Source organism: Erithacus rubecula (assembly GCF_903797595.1).
Source record: "Erithacus rubecula genome assembly, chromosome: 14".
NCBI lineage: Eukaryota > Metazoa > Chordata > Aves > Passeriformes > Muscicapidae > Erithacus > Erithacus rubecula.
The window spans coordinates 1197479-1220118 of record NC_136666.1 but is presented as its reverse complement, the minus strand read 5'-3'; the positions used below and the strand labels follow the sequence as shown (position 1 = coordinate 1220118).

Here is a 22640-nt window from a genome sequence, read left to right as displayed (position 1 = left end):
AAGGCTCCAATGTGCCAGGATTAAACAGGTACTGCGGTGTGGGGTTTTGGAGGTTTGATCTGAAAACAATGTTTAGCACAGTAAAGCAGCCTCTAGAGGCACAACGAAACTAAGATGCTGTTTCCATCCAGTGCTAAAGAACAAAACCTTTCCTCCTTCTTCCCACACACTGTTTGCACAAAAGTTTTTACCATGCAGCACAGAAAAACCAAAATATTCAGCAGTATGGTCCAACAGTCCCTGAACACAATGTACTAAGCCACCAAACCCACTCAGATCTGTGAAAGAGGTGTTTTCAGGAGCATCATGGCAGAGTTTTCTGGGGTATTAATTTGTGATGTGTCTCAACCTCAAACAGACCACTTGGTAGACAGAGATTACATTCAGAATTAATATACTTCATATGCACATTAACAACGGGACATTGATGATGACAGTTTGGTGATGCCTTTATCACGTGCCAGTTGAATCTTTTATCCAAAGCTTCCTTTCTAGGGAATCTCTACCATTTTCTAGGTTTGCATCCAACAAAACCCAACTTTCTTCCTTCCAAAATTTTATCTCAAAATATAATCATTGCCAAGTGAAAGTCAGTGTAATTAACAGTCTCATTAATTACTTGATCATTATATTCAGTTACATGCAGTAAGTACAACAGCACTTACTGCACTATCCAGTGAAACTATGTGATTATTAATCACATTTTTAATTGCCTCACGCTGTTTTGCTGCTGAAAAGAAGGAAGGCATTGGTAGCAAAAGGACAGAAGGGAAAGGAGTACTATTTTTCAAACAGAGGTTAGAATGAAGAACTTAAAAAGCAAGAATTACTTTTTCTCAATTAATTACAGCCAAAACCAGCTAATCCAAGAAAATTGTATCTGTATGTTTCAGAACACAGAAACTGTCCATCCTTCAGGAAAGATGAAGCCACCTGGCAAGAGAATGAAAGTCTAGATTTTAGTAGCTTTGAGGTATGATTTTTCTAGCAAGGTACTTAAAGGACAAATATCCATTTCTGGGCCTGGCATAGCCTTCTAATAACTGATGGATGAGAAACTGCTTTACCTCCTAGTCCTTCTGTAAAACCTCCTCTCCCAATTCTCTTTCTGAGCCTAAGAACTAATTGAAAACAATGTACAATAAGGAGGGGGTTGATGAGCTGCTGAAAAATCCCAGACCTGGATCAACAAGCTGTTCCCTTCACAAATAGCAGCAGTAAAGGCATTTCTTTATTCTGCTGGGAGCTCAGTCATCTCTCAGAACTACAGTCCGTTCCATCTGGCTACCCTCTGGAAGGACAATGATCTCCCAGCTAAAGCCACACTATAATGGGAAATGTGTAATTAACTGTTCTACACAGCACCACAAAAGGTCAGAATCAGAAAGGATGAAAAGCCCTGTCTTCATATTTGCAGATGGCACAAGGCAGCTTTATTTGCATTTCTAAACACTATTCAAGACATGTACAGTAGATCTCTACATAATAAATGTTTAAAGAATGAAGGTATGTACTTTGTTAAAATAGAAATAGGCAAATTCCTCATGGCTGCCTAGTGCTGTGCATCATGGGGAAGTGGGGGAGTGAGAGGTGTGGGAAATGCAAAGCAGCACAGTAATGCAGAAAGACTGGTATTTAGTACTTTGTTAATTTGTTTTTCTACTCTGTTCTCTATTACAGTTTTCTAAGCTGCAGCAGAAATACAAAATCATGAGCTCAATAATAATCTATGCACAAGCCACATAAACATTAGTCTCAGCAAATGCTATGTACAGCTTAAACCATACCTCAGTGTTCCACTTGCATCTAAACCTTCCTGATTAGAACAGCTTGACTACAGGTGCTGCAGAGCAGAAGTAGGGTATTTTCAGTTTATAACAGAATTGAGATCACCTCTAACCTCTTGAGACAAATAGAATTTCCCCATGGCCATCAGTTTCTACAATTACTGCTGAAATCCTCAGATTTACTTCACTCAAGAAAGGAACCTTCTTCTAAATTAGTCACCCTGTTACCATTCTGTCAGAACTCTTACTCACCTTATACAAATACATAAAGATCTTGGAGCTAAAGGGAATTTCAGAGCCCTTTAATGCCGTGGAACACTTTCGACCCAATTTGACTTTCATTAAGACAACCTGCTCCTGCAGCTTTGAGGAAGAAACCCTTTTGAATGTACAATGTGGTGATCAGCACAGGAATCAGCAGCAGGAGAGGTGCCAGAGGCATGGAGCAGGCACCAAGAGCAGCCTGGGAGAGAGCACTTACCCCGTCACTAACGCTCCAGCCTGTTCACCACGTCCCGCACCGTGGCGATGAGGTTCTCGTTCTCCTGTGGGTTGGCCAGGATAATACTGTGCAGTCTGTTCATGTAGGAATCAATGGTTTCCATCGTGGGGGTTTCCCCACTGCCTACAGTGAGCACAGTGAAATGAGCCACAAGGTATTTTGATGACCACAGCAATTCAAAAGAGTTAACACTATGCTAAAGATAATTTGTGCCAACACAAACTGCTATAGGACATTTTGCTATGTACCACCTCTCATGACAGATTCTGCTAAACAATGTCCTCCTAACTCCACAAAGTGAGCAGTTCCAAGGATATCTGGACTAATGAAGCATGGTTCTCTTTGATTTGGGTTTCATAGCTGATTATAACAAACTCTTTTCGCTGGGCATTCATAGAATCTAAGTGGGTTCCCTGGCAGCTGACAATACAGACACAATCTTTATTTTAATCAAGGAACTTGCAAGTCCTGTCTATTCTATTCAGCAACATTTTCATAAAACAAGTCAAGGAGAGCCAGGACTGAATACGTGTCTCACTTTATCAGGAAGAGTAAGCAATAAGAAAACAAATGCCTGCCAGCTAGGACAGTAACTGTACCACAGGAGAAAGGTGTCTACAACCAAAAGAACTGTTACTGGGCTCCTGTACTGTTTGTTGTTAATTTTGTAGTTGTTGTTGTTTTGTTTCGCCTGCTTTATATATATATATATCAGTAAAAAACTGTTATTCCTACCCCCACATCTTAGCCTGGCAGTGCCTTTAATTTCAAAATTATAATAAATTAAAGGGAGGGGAATTTCTTAGCAGATATCTGTCTTTTCAAACCAAGAGAAATTTTGGCGCCCAACATGGGGCTCAAACCCATGACTCTGGATTAAGAGTCTCATGCTCTACCAACTGAGCTAGCCAGATTGTTGTGTTGAAATAAAGCACTGACTCTACATTTTCCCCCACCTGCACTTCAGTATTTCATTATCCCATGCAACAGAAGCTCAGAAACACCAGGAAGCACAAGAGCAGCCAGGTGTTCTCAGCTGCCCGCACACAGGCAGGAGCAGTCAAGGCTGCTGCTCTCACCTGGCAGCGGCACCCCGGCGAAGCTGCTGGTGAGCGCCTGCCGCAGGGTGTCCAGGTGCTGCTGCAGCACCGTGTTGCGGCTGCGCTCCTGGATCACGTCCACCTCCAGCTTCTCCACGGCCGTGCGCATGCTCTCCACGTGCTTCTGCAGCGCCGCGTTCCTCTCCTCAAACTCCATGTTGGACTTGCGCAGCTGCCGCAGCTCCGCCTCGCGCGCTGTGAACATCAACCGCCCCAGAGAGTCACAACGCTGCTCAACACACCTCCGGGGGGGCAGGCAATAGGGGACAATGCTCTAGAGCTCAGCTGCTAATTACAAACGGTGCAGGTGTGGTTTATAGACAAAAAGTATCACACTGTGGAGTGACAACAGCACCTACGGTAGCACTTTTAAATAGAGATCACTCCTAGAGAGAGAAATATGAAAACATCCAAAGCATCAGAAGGGAAGTGAATGGGGGAACTGATCAGGGAGGAAGATGGTAAGACCGATTCCAAATGCAATCAGAATGACGAAGTTCAGCAGCAGTGCTAAGAATCCTGCAAATAAGACACCAGTTGCAAAAATAATTTTCTATTGACCATGAAAAGTATCTGAATCTAAACTCTGTTCAGTCAAGAAAGTCTTCAAGAAATCTGGCAAAAAATATTTGACTCTTGAGACACACAGATATGAAAACCAGAGTTACAGAAAATATATCAGTGTAATCTTCCCCACATGGGGGGAAATAAAATACTGCTAACCAGCCTGAATCACCATCAAGATACATCTTAGATATTTCTTAGTCCTATAGAAGAGTGGACACAGCTTGGACTGGCTGGAATAAACATCAGAAACAGTCTCAAAAAAGGCTAATTTGGGAAGACAATGCCAGGAAAAAAGTCCTTCTCAGCCCTTCTGTAGATACAGAGGTATGGTAATAGCAGAAAGGATAAACTTTATAAACTAAGGATAGTATAGTAAACTATACCTAAGTACAGTTTACTTGAGCTGAGATGGGAAACTGCAAGGACTCTTCAGCTGGACAGCATCTGGCAAGAACTTTGGAAAAACAAGGAGGGAAAGGTCCTGCAAAAGTGAAGCTTACCTTTACTATGATTCAGGAACTCTTCTGTGAAGATTGGAATATCAAAGACAGATCTCTCCTTTGTATCTGCTTCTTTCTACAACAGAAAGAGTAATAACACAGCTAAACAGTTTGTTTTCAGGAATTCATTTAACTGTTTTGATCATGAGAATAAAAGGCCAAGGAGACCAAAACCTGAGGCAGCTAAAAGCTGTATGGATTAAACACATTTCCAGCTGATACCAAGAAAGGCCCATGGATATGTCTTAAATTTTGAAGATACAGGTTTAATCAAACATCATCATGCTAAACAATTTGGTAAAATACACTCTTTCACTCCAATGGAATTATACATGAGAATTATTCAGTTTTAAAAACTATCTAAATGCATTTATATTTTCCACCATCAACCAACTGACACTTTCTGAAACAATTTTTACAGGAAAAATCAACAAACAGAGGGAGTGAGCAAAATGCACAGTAAGTGTTGTGGTTCTTGGCCTTTCACCACCTAAGCAAAAAACACTTTCAAATCAGGAGATACTCTACAACTTAGCCAAAAAGCTGTACAAAACATGATTTGACTCAAGGCAAACACCTCCTTCTATAACATACTTCAGTCACCATTTCTAAATCCACGGGAATTAATGCTTGTTTTAGCACCTGAGTCATTATGGACAAAGTCAATGCAAATTTGGTTTGATAAACTGCAGCAACTACAATCATCCTGTAACCTAACACAAACAAAGTTAAGCAGGAAAGAGTGTGGAGAACAGGAGCATTTCCCAACTCCCAGACACCATGGCTGATAATGTGGCACAAACTCATCAGCCAGAATTGCAGTGCTACACAGGACTGGTGTCCTCTGGCAGACAACCTCCATGTCTGCCAGCTGAGAAGGGAATTCTGGCCCCTGAGTTGAGAGCATCACAGAGGTGTCTGCCACACAGAGGGGCACATGGGGTGACCTGAATGCCATCAGACAGCCAACCAAGACAGACAAGACTAGATGGAACTACAGCTACTCTGTCTTCCCTAAGGAGTCAGCCTGCCCTTTGACTGCTTTTAAAGATAAGCTGGTTTTTATTGTCTGGCACAATTACAGTTGAGAAGCTCTGTATGTACTGAGTGAGAACTCAAACCTCACTTGGCCTGAATCAACTGGAGACACATGAGAAACAGGCAAGACTGGAGGGAAGGAAAACTCTTCCCAGCTCTGAGGCACAGTAGGATTTATCTGGGGTCCATGACCACACCTGCTTTTCAATTAAATTTTTTGTGCTTGGTACAACAGGGCAAATGTCTCAACAGTATATTTAGAAAGAGAAGTCATACACAGAAGTGTGAATAATGCATTCATTTTGTCTGAGCACTGCCTAGATGGTTGAGAATTAATTTCACCCCAAAACCTAGAATCTCAGTATTAATGTACACTAAGAAATGTTGGCAGTTATGAAGCTTGGTTAGAATACTTATAGAACATCCATCTTAAACATTCTAATTCATGCTGTTAGTTCCTGAGTGCAAAGAACCACTGGCTTGGATCATCACTGGCTCCCACAGAATAGATGGTGGAGAAGAGAGTATTGCAAAGAGAAGTAGTATTCTCTTTGCAGCCCTAGGATACAGGTTCTTCAGGTACAAACCAAAAGATATTAAGACTTTAGATGTAACTGTCCAGCTTCCAAAAGGCAAGAAATTCTACTAAGCAGAAGAGTGATCATTAAAACCATCAGCACTCTCCCATTACAAAATACATTACCCAGCACATAAAAGATCCTCTTGAGAACCCTGAAGTACTTAAGCCACTCTGAGGTTCACTGAAGATTAAAATCCTAAGGCTTTGATTACCTCCCATTGAAAAGGACCCAGTCTGTTCAGTTCATGTATCATTTAGTCATCCCTCAAACCAAAAGAAATTCAAAATTGTTTCTATCATCTACCTTAGAGATGCTTCAAGAGTCAACAATCTCACCTGGTTATTAAAACTGAGTTTGAACTTTGAAGATTCAGCAATTAATTAGACTTGAAGCTCTTAGAGACTTGGTAAGGTATGATAATGAGATAGCTGAGATTTGGGGGGTTTAAGCTCACCTTTCCTGCCACAGTCAGGTTGCAGACAGTGGAAGGGACAGATATAATAAATGTACTACTCCATTAAATGTTCTTAGAGTAGGTACCACAAGGCAACCCCAGCTCTCCTCAACTTGTGTGCACAAACCTTTGAAAGCTTTCCAGTAACAAGTCGAACTGAGTGCATGATGCCAGACCTGCTTGGAATCAAACAGCTTGAGGAAATAAACAATAACAGAACAACAGACAACAACTATCCAGGGGGTTAGTCACTGCTGATGAAAATAGTTCCATTGTACATTGCTATATGTCAAATTTATAAAACTACAATTTGAAAGAAATGTTCTGTTCCATGCCTATAGTTGAGCTCAGGGGACAGTGTGTGCATGTTTTTCAAGGCAATATCTATTAAAAGTTCTCTCTCAACCTTTAGCTATATTTTATTATAATTAGTATTTCAATTGCCCATCATGAAACTCTAATTTAGAGGTCAACTTTGTGTACAAATGTTTAAAATAACTTCAACACTGACTCACAGAAACTACATCATAAACATGTAAGTGGAGCAAGAGAAAGAAAAGAAGATTTCATTGACCTTATTTTCTTATATTCTCTCAAGAAATAATTTCATGAGCTTGTACTTGCTAATCAAAAAAGTCAGTGTGGACAGGAAAAAGCAGCTAGATGACAAAAAGCTTTAGCCTCACTTCCAGTAACAACTTGAGCAGACAATTCTAAAACAATCTAAGTTTTTCTGCTTATTCCCTATCTATACAGGGTTATAACACTTGATGTCCCTGCACAAAAGATGTGAAAGCACATCAGGTGATAAGCACGTGGGATTTTATAAATATAAAGGTGAAAAACACCAAGAAGTCAAAGGCACAATTCAGAGTAGGATGTCTGATTGACAGGGTGATGTTCAACTGTATCTGATGAACCTTAAACATCCCACAGGGTGAGAAGTCATTTTTAACTGCATTTATCATGTGAAAAAATCAGCAATGATAGCTTGAATTAGAAGGGTAAGACTCCAAATTTGTTGTTTGTCACCTGTATATCTTAAATGTTATGTAATAGTCACAGTCAACCAAAAGTTGAAGCCTTCAGTTTTTGTACAATTAAAGATAAAACTGGACTCAGTGACTGTAGAATCAGAAAACTTGAGGACCATGTACTTCTAATAGATAATCTCACTGCAAGCACTTCCTTTAGGAATTAATAAAAGGCATATAAAAAAACATGCTATCAATACATTTTCCTGAAAGTGAACCTTACTTTCCTTCAAGACCAGTAGCTGCCTCTCAGCAGTGCTCAGCCTTGTCACTATTGTAATGAACACATTAGAAGCCAACTGGATTGCTTCCCCAAGGCAAGAAACCTCACAAAGAAAAACAGATCTTTCAGAAAGCCCTATTGCTTACAAGTGAAGAGGCTGTGTATAAGCAAGATTTTTTTCATTGCTCTTTGTCTGCAATTCATTGGTAACCATGAAAGAAGCTCTGTGGCCCTAGGTAATACAACTGGAGAAAGCTGCAGCATTCCAAGGAGAGGGAAACCACAATCAGACAGAACACACAAGATTTGTGGTAAGATGCCCATGCTGCAGTTGATGAGCTCTATCTCCAGACATTATCACTCTTTTCCAATATTTAAAAAACACAGAGGGCAAGGGAAGGCAGAAGGAGGTTTAAGCCAGAGATTTTCCAATTATTTTGTTGCTTTACTCATTTCCTCCTATAAGAAGGCACAAGCATTTGTGCTCCAGCAAAAAATCAGTACCTGAAAACAGCACCTAAAGGTGCTAACTTGGCAGATGTATTGAGGTCTCACACTATTTTTAAGTTCTTAACATGGCAATACAAAACAGACTTATGTTTTAAGTGTACCCTTATGCTCCATTTCATCTATCATTTGTACCTGCACAAGACTTAGCAAATTTAATTTTGTTATATCAATGAGTGTCAGAATACTCAGTCATTTCTAACTTTTCAAAACTTTTATTAGGAAGAGAAAGAACTCACATTCAAATTCTGATAAACTGGTCTTAACTTCACAAAGTTTTTTTTCACCTGAGAGTCTACCTACTGATGTAAATGCAGAATTAAGAAGTTTACCTCATGATCATGAGCTGGCTGTCTTGCTCCATCTGAAAAAGAAAACAAACAAGAAGCCTCTCAAAATAAACAAAGTTTAAGAAAACAAGAACAAAAAAATTAAGGCAGTTACACAACCCTAATTACACAACAATGCTTGACATCATTGTGCAGCTCTCCTACAAAGCCACAGAGAAGCTGGGCCTAACTTGGATGCTCTTAAAGCATATCTTCCAACACAGTCAAATTCAGGTAAGTCTAATTCCCTTTACACACAACTGAGGTAAATGCCATAGAAAGAACACATTCACTTTTTAACCAGCCTTTAAATCCAAGGCTTTAAATGAGTGTCAGGCCACAGACTGGCTGGGAATCTTCTATTGCTCTAGCTAGGCATATACTTGTGTCCCATTCAATACCTTGTCTGTGGGATTTGCCTTTTTGTCTGTCCTGTGCTTTCCTGCTGAAGACTTTGTAGGCTTCAGTCTTCTGGTACTGCTCCAGCTCCCGCATGTAGCGCTCCTTGTCTCTGTCTGCTTCATCCAGGTAGCGCTGAAACAAAAGAGCCCCAGAGTTACAGGCAGTTCCCTCCCCTTCGGGAGGAAGGGAAGGAAAACAACTTGTCAGGTGAAGTGCTGATCCATTCCACCTACACAAACAGGAGAAGAGTGAAGGAACAATGAGGTGCAGAGACATAAGATCTCTGGATAAAATTACTGTACTCTGGTGTCCCATTTTCTCTCTCTTTTTTATAATAACTATTCTGGCAATTTTTTTTTTTTTTTTTTTTTGCTAGGCCAAGGAGTAACTTGTTACTAAGCTACTCTACTCAACTGAGTGTTACCTACACATTATACTTCAGAATTCCTGTTCAGTGTCCAGGATGAAGTGCTGCTGAACAATAACATCTTATCAGATGGTGCTTTATGGTTCAGACACCTAACAGTGGAGCTGCAAAAACACTCTCGTTTTCATGCTCCACAGACAAAAAGCACCACCACACATTTGGCACATCTGAGAGGTGAACAAAACATCATGGCTATTGCAAAGAGCAGCTAAAGATAAAACAGCCTGGTATAATCTCTCTGCATTTTGGTTAATAGAAACCTTTTTAAAATTGATATAATCTCCCTGCATTTTGGCAAAGAGAAATCTTTTTTTTTATTAGCCTGAGGGTATTTCACACATCTGCATGACAGAATGATCTTAGTGGGAAAATTCTTTAGGGAAGCTGATGAACTGAAAAACATTTAATGAATGGTCACAATGCTTACTAATGAAAAAAAAGTTGCCTTCCCAATTTTTTCTCCAAATGAGTTTAAAATACAAAGAATGTAAGAATTAAATCAGTGAATGTTAGTCACCTGATATTTTCTTTAAGTCATCATGACAATACATATGAGTAATGATTTCCAACACAGTTTTGACCCTGCTGATGACAATGATAACACTCTGGACTGGGTGCAAATTTGGTGATTCTGGGTTGGCATTGCTTTTGGACATGTTATTGGTCTCTAAGATATTAAATCTTTTTTTTCCATCTCCAGCAATATGCTGCTGAAAGGGCTCAGCAATCTTCCTTGACCTGCTGTGAGTTAGAAACTTACAGCTTTACTCAAGGACAGATTCCTCAGGGATTTAAAAAGCAGCATACAGAATAGAGATTTGAACTCAATTTCCTTTTCCCTAGGTTAAAAATCTGCCTGAGACATGATAAGAATACATGAAAGTGCAGGGGACAGAGGGGCAGATGTCTTTTTCCCTTCTCTCCCAGCAGACATTTTCATCATTGCAAGACATCCTCTCCATGGATGTAAATTTCCAACCTTACATAGGAACAATCGTGACTTTTCTCTAAGCAACCTCATTCTCACTATCCCTGCTACCAAATCAACTGCTTTGCCTTGCCATATATTTCCCATTACGGTTAAATCACAGTGCCTATGCACCATTTTATAGCATTCCTGTAAGTTGCATTCTACAAGCTTAGTAAAAATCTTGGTTTTTTCATTCATTTTTCATTACACCCTTAAAGTATTTTTCAGAGTTCAAATACGAAGCTTAAATTCATATGAGAGCATTCAGTTGCACTGGGATTTAAAGACTGCTTTGCAGTAATCTCAAACTGGCAATCAGGTGTTAGACACCCATTAGCAATTGATTCATTAACCAGGTCCACTCCAGAGGGCCCTACAAACAGCCTAAACATGGCCTTGAGTTTCATTCACTTACCAAAGAGTGCAGAAGGCCACAGGACCCCCAGACAGGAGACACCACATGCCAAGACTTTGGCCTTCCAAGTCTCAGATGTATCTGGTACAGCAGAGTTACATCCAGATGGAACACATGAAGTGTGGGATGTCTCATCAGACTATCCCCCCATTCTGGATATGTTCTTGCATTACCTAGGGATACAGTTCTCTCCAAGTCACCCCTGGAGGAGATGCTGTGGCCCTGCCAGGGTCCATCATGTGACCCTCATTTTGGAACACCCTTAGCCAAGAGCCTGCTCCTCCCTGAGCAGCCCTGCCAGGTAAGAGCAATCCCATGCAGCAAGGCCAGGCAGTGCAGTGGTACCCGTTTCTCCTCGGGAGGCAGCTTGCTCCACTCGTTGCCCAGCATCCTGGTGATCTCTGGGAAAGGCACTTCGGGCCTCTTGGCCCGCAGCTGCTCGCGGCGCTCGTTCATGAAGCGCACGTAGCCCGTCAGGGGCGACTTGGGGGCATTGCTGTCCCGCAGGGGCTTCTTCCTCTTCCTGCCTTTGGCCCAGCCCCCTCGCTTGGTTCTCTGCTGCTGCAAAATGGAAACAGAAAACAATTCACACTGAGTGAAAATAACCACCCCTGGAAGCAATAAGCAGCTCCATCAGGAGCAGGGGGCTGCCATTCTCTCCTTGGATGCAGGTTTCAAACCCTACTTTAGCACTATCTGGACTTTTGTCCAAACAAAGCCAAGCAAGTGTCACTGTGAAAAGTAGCTTACAGTTTCTCCTAGTCCACAAGGACAACAAAATAACATTGGCATCAACTTCTGATCGTCAAATCACAGGGACTGAATCTACAACATGATCATCTCAAAACTAAAACAATTGCAAATATTTTTTTATTACTTGTTTGCTTGGTTTCAGTTATTCTCACCCTCACATACCCTCCTCTGCAAGTCATTTACTTCAATAGGTTTTCTGGAGATATTTTGTGTATTAGTTAATAATTGATAACTAGTTATTCTGCACCTTCCAGATCTTTGTCCTTCATGCACAATGTGCCCAAAATGTAGGTGTGAAGACAGTACACAGGCTTTTCTACTCTCATCTGTTCAGTAGATTGCCTTTCCCACTAATCACCTCCAATGGAGCAACAAACAAACTCCAAAGGAGGAAATACTGTAAGCTGTGTTTGGGGCACACTGTGAGCTCACAGGAATAATACCATTACCACTCATCCTCTTGGCTTCAAACTATTTCCACAGCAATCTCTGGACAACACTATTTTCTAATGCTACATACAACTATATACAGTACTTCTAATCTTTCCCCAGATCAACATGTTCCTGCCATCGTGTTACTTTTTGTCTCCCTCCTGGAATTTTGTTACTTAATTAAAAAATGACCTCATAGCTGAAAACAAACTACAAGGAGGAATATCAAACACATCTATCAAAACAAAACAAAAACAAAATCCCAACAGAAAACCCCAAAACCACTTCCTAGTCCAACTTCAGGTCTTTCATGATTTAGTTACCAGAAATCAGTGCTGGATGGTACATAAGGTATAGTCTAAAGTAAAACCATAATGGTTTTAAAGACATCATACTACCAGAACAGTACAATGTTCTCACTTTGCTGGCTCTCAAGAGAGAAAATCAGTTGTGGCAGTTGAACATTCAGTCCTGATGCAGCACCAGCTCGTGGGCCCCTCTAGCTAAGCTGAGCCCAAGGGCTGCTCTCTGTACATTCCAAGTGCCAGCTGTGCAGCCGTGCAACACGGGAGAAAATTAGCAAATCAGAAGTTGAAAATGGCAAATGGATAAAAATTTGTGATCCTACTAAAAAAATAAATCTCAGCAGGTAAGACAATGTAATGACAAAATTCCATTGCCTTTGCTTCATTGAAAAGTTAGTATTGTTTGATCTCACCTCCTCCTCAGGCTTCTGCTCAGTGGTTTCAGCAGCATTAGAAGACTCATTTTGCTGCTGCTGAGGCTGTGACAAGTCTTCCACCAAATCTGGGTTATTCACAGGCTGTGAAGTTCCACCACTGAATGAACTCTCCGAATTAGCTAATCTGAAAAAGCACAGAAGTGGAGAACAAAAAATTTAATCATCATTCCTAAATCACTTCCTCCCTAATCTTCTAAAACATGCAAAAATGTTGCAAATATATTCATTCTTATACTAGCAAGAAAAAATGGGATTTAAAAGTGATTTCTGAAGAACTGTCTGTTCCATTCAAGCAACCACTATAACTACCACAGTTCCTATGGACTTTCAGACCTAGTTTGATTTTTACACTAGTATTTTGTTTCATTTTTAGTGAAGCATTTGATTACACAAAGAACTTGAAGGTAAGTGTACATTTGGATCAGAAACCAGACAGCGTGAATCTACCCTTCCCTCAAAAGTACCAGAAGGAATTTAAATTAAAAGTTTCATCATCAAAGATACACTTTTCTTGTGTTTAATATATTTCTCCACAAATACATATAGAGGTCTGGGATTGTGTATGAACTTGGATTGAACTTCATTCCACACCATCTCCTGTTCATACATGTGGGTATTTAAACACAAATATGACTAGGTCCCAACAGGCTCCAGAATGGCCATTGTTTAATTTTATTGTAAGAGCTGTATCAATCTACCTTACTGCAAAAACTGGCAAGAAAAGAAGAGCAAGCGTGCAGAAATACTTCTGAAGGTAGACTGACAAAAAGAACACACATTTTGGGGCAGCAACCCCCTGGACATTCTCAGCACTGTGTTCAGTAGGCAAATTAATATAAGATTTTTGGACTCAGATTCTAAACCTTTCTTGAGGCTAAAGAATATTTGGCCTTACCCAGTTACATTCATGAAAATTCCTTTAACAGCAGGGAATGCTTCAAGTCTCCTTTGTTCATTTATTCCAGTTTAAAGCTATTCATGTCTATGGCAAATTTTAAATTTTGAAAATAACTATTCCTATTGATGTAGAATGCAGCTATAAAAATTTGATACATATTAAAGAATTGTTATTTGAATGCCCATGGGAATATCTGTCTTCAGAGAGAACAGCATATTTTCATTACTCACTACAATCAGCAATTGTGACATAATTACTGGTAAAAACAAAAGGGCTGGAGAGATCCATGGCTGACTTTGAGACACCAGATTGAGCTCATATTACTGACAATTAGAGAGGGAGCAAGGGAACAAAGCAGACATCCTCCCCTAAGTTAATTATATTTGGTATGTGTTAAAAATAATAGGAACAACACAGCTCTGGATTCACTGCTAGGAGTTGAAGAGTATTCCAGTTTTCCTCTCCAAGCCCCCTTAGCAGGGAAGCTCTTTAAACTAAACCTACAGGAAAAACTTCATGTGATGCATCCATTTGCAGCCAATATTGATGAAAGTTCAGCCAAAACATTAATACCTATTAAACACAAGCCTCATTTAAACATGGACCTAATTTGGCACCAACAAGTTTGAAGCCCCAAATAAGTAAATCAAAACTCAGACCCATTTGAATTGCAAGTGTTCACATGCATCTTTACAGAGCTTTACCTGACTGCAAAGTCTGAATTTTGCTGTTTGGTGTTTTGTAAAACAGAAAAGAAGCTTCAATTATCAAAACACAACAAAAATTCCATGTATTCTCAAAAGAAATCTTCTCTTGGCATTGTGATTTTAAGAGGCCATTGTTGCAGTTTGTGAAAGCAGAGCTGGACTGACAAAAATGAGGTATCAAACTCAGATCACTGATGAACAGTGGATCTTTAACTGAAATCATTTACTTAGCAGGGACCACTATGGCCAACAGATGCTTCCACCCTCTCTGTCCCCTGGATGTCACTTGTCCCAAGACTGAAACTCTAGGGATTTACCTTTTAAAGCTAAGAGATACTAAGGAACAGTTTGTGACCACTTCCATCAGTTCAGGAGAGTTCTGGTTTCTCCTGGACAGAGTCCTGTGATCTTCTATCAAGGTCCAGGGAACGTTGCAAGATGGAATTCTGTCGGGTTTATTTTTCTTTTTAAAAATTCCTTAGAATGCCCTCCCTCCCACTGAAACAGTTTCCCTGACAAGAGCAGAGATAGTATCTACCAGCTGAAGGTGAAAAAAGAGTGGCTTACCCAGTTACATTAATTTCACTACCTTCCTTAGATCCATCCTCATCTGTAAAAAGTGGAGGAAGATTGGAGCCAGCTACCAAGTTCTCCATACCTCTGGGGGAAAAAAATAAAGGTAAAAAAGGTTAACTTAACTATGTCAATGCTTCTCTTCAGCAGCACTTCAAACATCATACACATCAGGAGTTTTTTACCCCATGGACCACTTGGCCAGGCACAGCTGAGTGGCTTCAGGACAGATATGTCTAGGGGCAGAGAACAAAGACTATAACTGACACTTTAGTTCTGAGTTTCCATTTTAACTGAGCCCTGTGCCAGTGCCACAGTGTTGCTGGAAATCCCTGCAGTTCTATTTTATCCCTCAAGACAAACCTTTATTCACCATGCTCAGCACACAGGTAGGCAGATCCTGCTCTTCCAGTCCACCTGCCTGATTATTCTTCATGGTGCACCCTTGTGTTGATCCCAGAAAAAAAACTGAAACCCCCTTGAAGTTTCAAATTAAGACTGCACTAATAATTCCTTGTCCAGATTTTCACAATTAATCTATGTGTGCAGGTGAGCACTAAGTAAGAGAACACAGCTATGTCCAATCCCATAGAACAGTTGCTGAAGCAAGTGGTTTAAGGACTGTATTTCTCATTGAACACTAACTGCCCCCAAATTAGAAGCAGTTCCATTTGTAACCTTGTAGCCTGTCACAGGAATTTAATGTGAGAGATGAAATCCAAAGCTTAATTCATTTACCCCCTTCCTTACTAAAATACAAAACTGTGGCACTTAAGTGGAAAAAAAATCCAAACAAAACCAAAAAGCCTTAACAAACTCACTCTACAGTTATGATTTGCCAGTTCAGGCCATTTATAAGGGCCATCCTATTTAAATTCCTGTTCCTTCAATTTCAGAGTCACCCTTGATGAGCAGTTCAATTACTGCTGTCCCAGTACAACTCAGCTCAATTACTGCAGTCCCTTTCATCCAGTACACTTGGGCTTTGGGCCTCGAGGAGAGCTATCACCCTGAACTGCTTTCCCCTTGGGTGGGTGTGCTTTCCACTCTGCACTGAAATCCAAGAGATCTGAGAATAAAATCCTGTTCCAGGTTCTGAATATTAGATGTGTTTTCTCACACCCCAGCCCAGTTCCAAAGGTAGATGTTTTCTAGAGACAAAGGTCACTGCTTCTTGCATCTTACAGATTTTGTAGTTCTTTATCACAAGTACAACATGGATGACACTCATCCTTTTCTTTCCTGCTTTTCCAGCTGCTGAGATCCTTACAGCACCCTTAAGGATCCCATCATTCTGACTCCTTATCTAAAAAATAATTAAAGCTAAGCAGACTGCTCCTAGATGGTACACACACTCATCTCTAGCAGAGGAACACCTTTACTTGTGTAGAGGAAAGGCTCATCCAGGAGTGAAAAAACTGAATTCTTGCTCTGCCATCACAAACCAGGGACTGAGTACAGTTTTGGGGGCACTGTTAGCACAGCTGGAGACTGACCAGCAAAGGGCTTCCAAGATGCTCAGGGATCTAAAGCACCTGGCCTGACAAGGGATGGGGAGGGAATCTGCTCAGCCCAGCTGAGAGGGCCAAGGGCCAATCTGACAGAGCCTAAAGCTACTGAATGGAAGTGGCAGAGATGACAGAACCACATTCTCCCCAGTTACATTGGCTTTGCAGGGTCAGGCTGGACACCAGAGTGTTCCCAGAGAGATGGAGTCTACCCTGGCAGATTTCAAATGCTAAAACTGACCTAACCAGTGTTGGCAATAGTCTTACTCAGAGTGGGAGGCTGGACTAAGATGACCTCCCTCCAGATGTCCCTTCCAAGCAACAGCTGCAGTTCTAACTCCACATTATTGGTTTTTTTCAAACACCAGCATGTCTGACAGGAAAAGAAAGATGACTCAAATAATATAATGCTGTTAGGAAAAGTAGTGAGATACTCTGGTGAAACAAATAGGATGTTAATCCTTAAAGAAGGCAGCACAAATAATATTTCCTCACAGATGGATTAGAATCTACACACATAGAAAAGAAACTATATAAAGGCTGGGACTTCATGTATCACAAGAAATCTGAAAATCCAACTGATTTGAGAATTATGCTCTTTTCTGCCCAGGGAGCTGTTTAGGCACAGCTTCTAAACATACAACATAAATTCATGCCGTTATCATCTAAGAGGGAAATGAAGTTCTGCTTCATGTCACAATATTCATCAGTCGAAAATCCTAAATAATGATTTTCAAAAAAGGAAGCCTAAGCAATTATGCCCACTGTGACCTTCTCACCAGGTCCTGATCTGTCTGCTCACATCTGGCCCAAGCTCACTTTCAAACTGCAGGGAGGCAGCTGTACACCAACCTTAACAACATCTAAACAGAACACAAACACAGGAAGCCAGGAGAACATACACTTTTTTATTTAACCCGTATGTTTTAGATAGTAACTCTTTCACATAATGCTGACCCACATCCTAAAGACAAAGTTACATCAGTGAATTTACAATGGCTGCTAATCATTGCCAGAGAGCAGGAAAACAGAACAGCTCCCCTAAAACTGAGAGCAGATGGGACCTACACAAGTCTTTCAGCCCTATTTCTCAGGGATAACCCTTCCATAACTCTGCTCCAAAATCACTGCCCACTTGGTTTCAACACACTGCAGAGCTCCATGTTTACTGAAACACATTTAACTGAATTCAAGGCAACAGAAACAATGCACACTTAGTTTTCTAATGGCTCCCTCATATATCCTATTTTCATTTTTTAATGATGTCTACCTAAATGCAAAAACAAAACTGAAGCTGCTGATAAACTCTAAACCCTACCAGCCCTACAAGGAAGCAGGAAAGCCTCTCCTCCCAATGAAATCAATTCAAACTGGAGCAGCTCTGAGTTCACTGTACTGCTACTGGCTGTGCTGGCTCAGGAAAGCAACTGGCCAAGCAGGAATAGAGAGACTGATTTATTCATTAACAGCAGTATTTGATAAGGTTTCAAAGGTTCAACTAACACACACACTAGCATTAGTTAAACCTCTGTATGAACCTAGAAAAAATCCTGCATTATCCAAAATGCAACTTAATTTAGCTTTTCCTTTCCCTCCCATCTCTGGTCAATCATGACTTCATGAAACATAAAGTGGACAATAGTATTTTGTAGGTTTAAGTTTCAGTTTTTCAGCTGGATACTGGTTGCATGCTGCAGAGATCATACTTGTACAAAACTGTACAGAGTGTACCAACATGGTCTGACAGAATTACGCAGGAAATGAAAGTAAAACTTTTACAGCATAAAGATCTAAGTACTACTACACACTTCAAGGATCAAACAGTGGGTAATTAAACACCATTCAAAACCAGAATATGGTTTAAATACACTTCCTTAATTTCTTCTCACATTACCTTTTGTAGGCCATGATATGTAATTATTATTCCAGCAGTAAAGTAGCTGAGTTACATTTTGCATAGACTGAAAGCTACCATATGATCAAATTTCTAATGACATTTGTGCAGCAGAGAAAAACTCAAAAGCAGGTAGCTTTAAAATCAGGGTGAGAACAAATCCATGGCTGGAGTTAGACAGAATGACTCATTTCTCTACAATATTACTGTGGCTGCACTGTTCACAGCACTACTATAGGGCAGCACATGTAAGGACATGACAAAGTTCAAGGTAACATTATAAATACATATTATTTATTACGGTTAAGAATATTTAAATATGAAGTCAGCATCAGAAATCCAACTTACAGGCTGATTATGAAACACTGCAGGAGTTCCAATTACCTCATCACCAGCTCTAGTTTTAGAAATGTTACTGCTGAGTGGAGAATTTTTCTCCTCAAGTCTCTCATCCCCCTTGCCAGAGTAAATAAGTCAAATTTTACCATTCAGAGGCTAACAGATTACAAAAAAAAAAAAAAAAATCACAGAGGAGTCACAGTATTCCTTATCTCAGCATCAGAATCCAAGCACTTCAGAATGCAAACAATCTAAATTCAGATGATTTACTGAGAGAAAAACCCACAGGACCATCACTTCCTCTGCCTTTCCAGATGGAGCCAGAACATCAGAAACAAAACTGAAGTAAGTCCATCTCCTATTAAAACCACAATGCTTTTGGAGCTGGCAGAGGAAGTTCAGATTCCCTCTGACTGAGCCTTTTCTTCCATCAAGCTGGAGCAGAAGCATTTTATCCAACATACTTCACTGCAAAAAATCAGATTTGACATTTTCCTGACAGGCAACTCATTAGAAAAAGGTTTTTGTGACTAGGGAAATTGCAAACTCAACCTAATGGGGCGAAGGTTTTTCTGTCAAACTAGAAAATATATACCAGAGAATAGCCAACTGCTTTTATTTTTACTTCTTGCCAGTAAAAACAAAAAAACCACTATAGACTAAAAAAGAGACTTGCAGGAAAAAAAAATAATCCAGAGATCCATTGCATTTCTAAGCAGTTTAAGGAAAGAAGGGAAAAAGGTAAAGTTTAGGTTTAAGCTTAGTTTAATTGGGTCCTTGCAGCAAACACTAACAAAGCTATTCATACTCTGACCTTAGAAACAGCTGGCAAACATCTGCAAACGTGTCTTAAAAACACAAGTGTTCAATTCTGTATTCTACTCTCATTTGCATAAAAGCTATAGGATGAGGTATATACAAGACATCTCTCATATATATATATATATGTGTGTGTATATATATATATATGTGTGTGTGTATATATATATATATATATATATATATGTCAAATCTTGCTGCTCTCTAGAATGAAAACCACAGGAAAGGAATATACTCAACTCTCCAGACAAAGGCAAGAACAGCCCCACATTGATTTACTCCCTTCAAATACATGAGTGAAATTTTGTATTACCAATAAACCAGCTTTTTAGATCACTTCAGGGAAAACAAAAGCCCCCAATGAGATGCAAAATAATTGTGCTATAGATCCCTGGATAGCTAAAACCAGTAACTGTAGTTACCTCTGGTATTCAGAGGGAAGGCTTTGCTATCTAGCCCTTCACTGCAGGTATTGCTTACCTAGGGATTAGGACAGTTCATTTTATTCTGAATTAACTTTGTTCATGACAGCATCAATTGCCATTTAAGCTAACACCATTAACAAATACAATTCTGAAAAATTAATTGAATTCTCATGCTACAGATCTCACATGAGAAAACCATTCAGATCACAAAAAATAAGTCTCAAAATAAACCCAGGGAATTTTTTATTTTTCATTAATCACTCTACCTAAATTAAGTCCAGTAGGGATGGGAGCGGGTTTTGTAATCTGCCCATAAAAATTTCTTTTGAATTTCCAGTTACCTTAGGCTATTTAGTCTACTTCTTCACCTGCTCTGCCATTTGAAAATTTCTCTGGGATCTGAGGAGCTTGTATATCACAGGACAAAGTTTCCAATAGCTCCACAATACCCCACAGCCAGCATGAGTGTCACAAAGGGCTCCTGGAGCACAGACATTTCTCAAACCTCAGCACCCATAAATCACCCAGGACCTCAGCAGACCCCAGTGACTTCCCCAGCAGTGAGCAGATGGTTACTTCCCTTCCAAACTGGAGTAACATTCCTCTGATCATTTATATCTCCAAGACTCAATCACTCACTGTTTGTGCAATGCAAACATAAAAGTGCCATGAGCAAAGCAGTTTATTAAAAAATGTAAATGAACAGACTGAAGTTTTTCATGGTGTTTACCCAGTTCAAACATTTACCAGCATCACACAAGTGAAACAAGAAACAGTATTAATTAATGCTTGAGGAGTACTTTGATTTAAAATGCCAAACAAGTATTCTGAACTAGAGATAACTGAATGTCAAGGAACCCTGATTGTGACTGGCCAGTGAAATGCAAAGTCACATATTTGAAGATAAAATAATTGAAAACTGCATACACCTGATGAGATTGGAAAGTTGCTTTAAAGCTATTTTAGCACTTTTGCTCTTGCTCAAAGCTTTATTCATCACAAAAGCTGTCAAGGAGTTGAGCATATCCTCCAAGTTTACTTATTTTCTGTGAGAGGAAGCTCTGGCTGCTCCCACAGAGGAATACAGATTGGAATTTTTCATGCACATACCCACCAAAACAAGTCATTAGGGCCATTTTACAAAATATGGGGTCGAATACTTTGGATGTGAGAATACACTGAGGAAGAGATTGAGTATATACTTAAAAGAATGACTCACCACAGGCATCATGACCCAACACAAAAGCATCTACTCTGACCTCCAAAGCCACAAAGACAGCATGGAACTGGATATTTTAAATGCACTGATATGGCTACAGGGACAAAGGTTAGAGGAAATGAAGTGTGGGAAGAGTCAGTGATTCTCACACAAAACAAGCAACTCATTCTGTCTGTCTTCAGAAGATCCATCTTTAGAAAAAAATACTGTCAGCTTCCATACATTTTTGTGCTACATTTTCTTGGTGTTGCTGTGCATTATTCCAATATAAAACAAGTGAGTTTGAACACTCAAACTCATCAAGTAGAAAAAAAAAAAAAAAAATCACAATTTTTACATAGCCTTAGTTGTGCAAAATAGCAGGTATGTAAACCTGAACAACAGAACAGCTATCAGCAAATCTTTTCTAATAGCAAGAATAGTGAAAAACTGGTTGGGCTGCTTGTTTGTAAGCTGGCCTTAAAACTCTCTAGTAACAGTTTAATATCTATCAGAAATTTAAATTTGGAGGTACATTGCATGAAGTGTACCAAAATCCCTTTTCAGCCAAGGCTCTTCCTGCAGTCCCACATGGTACCATTGGCATCACAGGATGAAAGTTGTAAAGGCCTTGGAAACACATTGATGGAAACACTAATAAGGAAAGTGAGCACAAAAGAACAGACAGGAGGTTCATGTAAGTATCAATGCTTCAGTGGGCACTGTTTACAAAACCTTGTTGGATTCCTTAAAAAAGAAGGAAGAGAAAAGACTCTCCAGGAACAGCAGACAGCTCCTTTGACCACTGTTAACAAGATTTGAAAACTAAGTTCACAGACAAAATGTGTTAAAATGGATAGGAGAGGAAAAGACTACAGCACTTAAAAAAAAAAAAAATCAGGAAAATTTAAGAATAAGAATTTTATGCTCTAAACTAGGCACATACCAGGATACCCCTTTCATCACGAAAGGGAGAGCCCACAGAAATTTTAAAATCATACATAACCCAGGTACTTCCAGGTTCTTCCTCCATAAAATAATTAACTTAAATCAACAGCACAATGAAGATAAGTCAGAATAAAGCTTTCCCTATACTCCTCTTCATCCAAAAGCAAGAGGTAATGACAATATTTAGCATCACAAATGGAAAAGAAAGGGAAAAACCAACGAAAGCATAAACCCACTGGAGTGGTCTGGCTGCTTTCCAGTGTCAAGCAATACCAGAGAGGCATGTGAGGGATGGGAATATGCAGGCAGAAGGCACATTTTTGGAACACCTGTAGCACATGTAGCAAAAACAGTTAATTTTGGAGCTGAAGTAGGATTGAGAAGAAAGCATGAAATGCATGCCAGCAGTGTGCCTAAATATCCTACCTGAGTGCTTGGAACAAGAGTAAAACATTTGCAATATTGCACCTGACCCTCAAACCATCCCCAGCAGCTCAAAGAAACTGCTCTGAGGGCAATGGTGAACTTCCTCCTGCATCCTCTCCTTTGTGCCTCTCCTGTCATTTCA

The 22640-nt window shown here is 39.9% G+C and overlaps 1 protein-coding gene across 9 annotated transcripts in view; it reads right to left on the bottom strand.

Annotated features, from left to right (window-relative positions):
• Positions 1-22640, bottom strand: part of HMG20A (high mobility group 20A) — a 169726-nt gene that overhangs the window by 134770 nt on the left and 12316 nt on the right. For 7 of the 9 annotated variants that reach the window (XM_079318427.1, XM_079318426.1, XM_079318428.1 and 4 more), the window contains 8 exons: positions 14936-15028; positions 12740-12887; positions 11182-11397; positions 9024-9156; positions 8626-8657; positions 4457-4532; positions 3369-3584; positions 2269-2412 (listed from right to left, as the gene is read on the bottom strand). In XM_079318427.1, coding sequence (XP_079174553.1) covers positions 2276-2412; positions 3369-3584; positions 4457-4532; positions 8626-8657; positions 9024-9156; positions 11182-11397; positions 12740-12887; positions 14936-15024 — 1047 coding nt within the window. In that variant the 5' untranslated portion in view covers positions 15025-15028 and the 3' untranslated portion in view covers positions 2269-2275. Of the gene's footprint in view, positions 1-12; positions 1844-2268; positions 2413-3368; positions 3585-4456; positions 4533-8625; positions 8658-9023; positions 9157-11181; positions 11398-12739; positions 12888-14935; positions 15029-22640 lie in introns of those variants that run through there. The other 2 variants (XM_079318429.1, XM_079318430.1) reach the window with 2 other exon arrangements.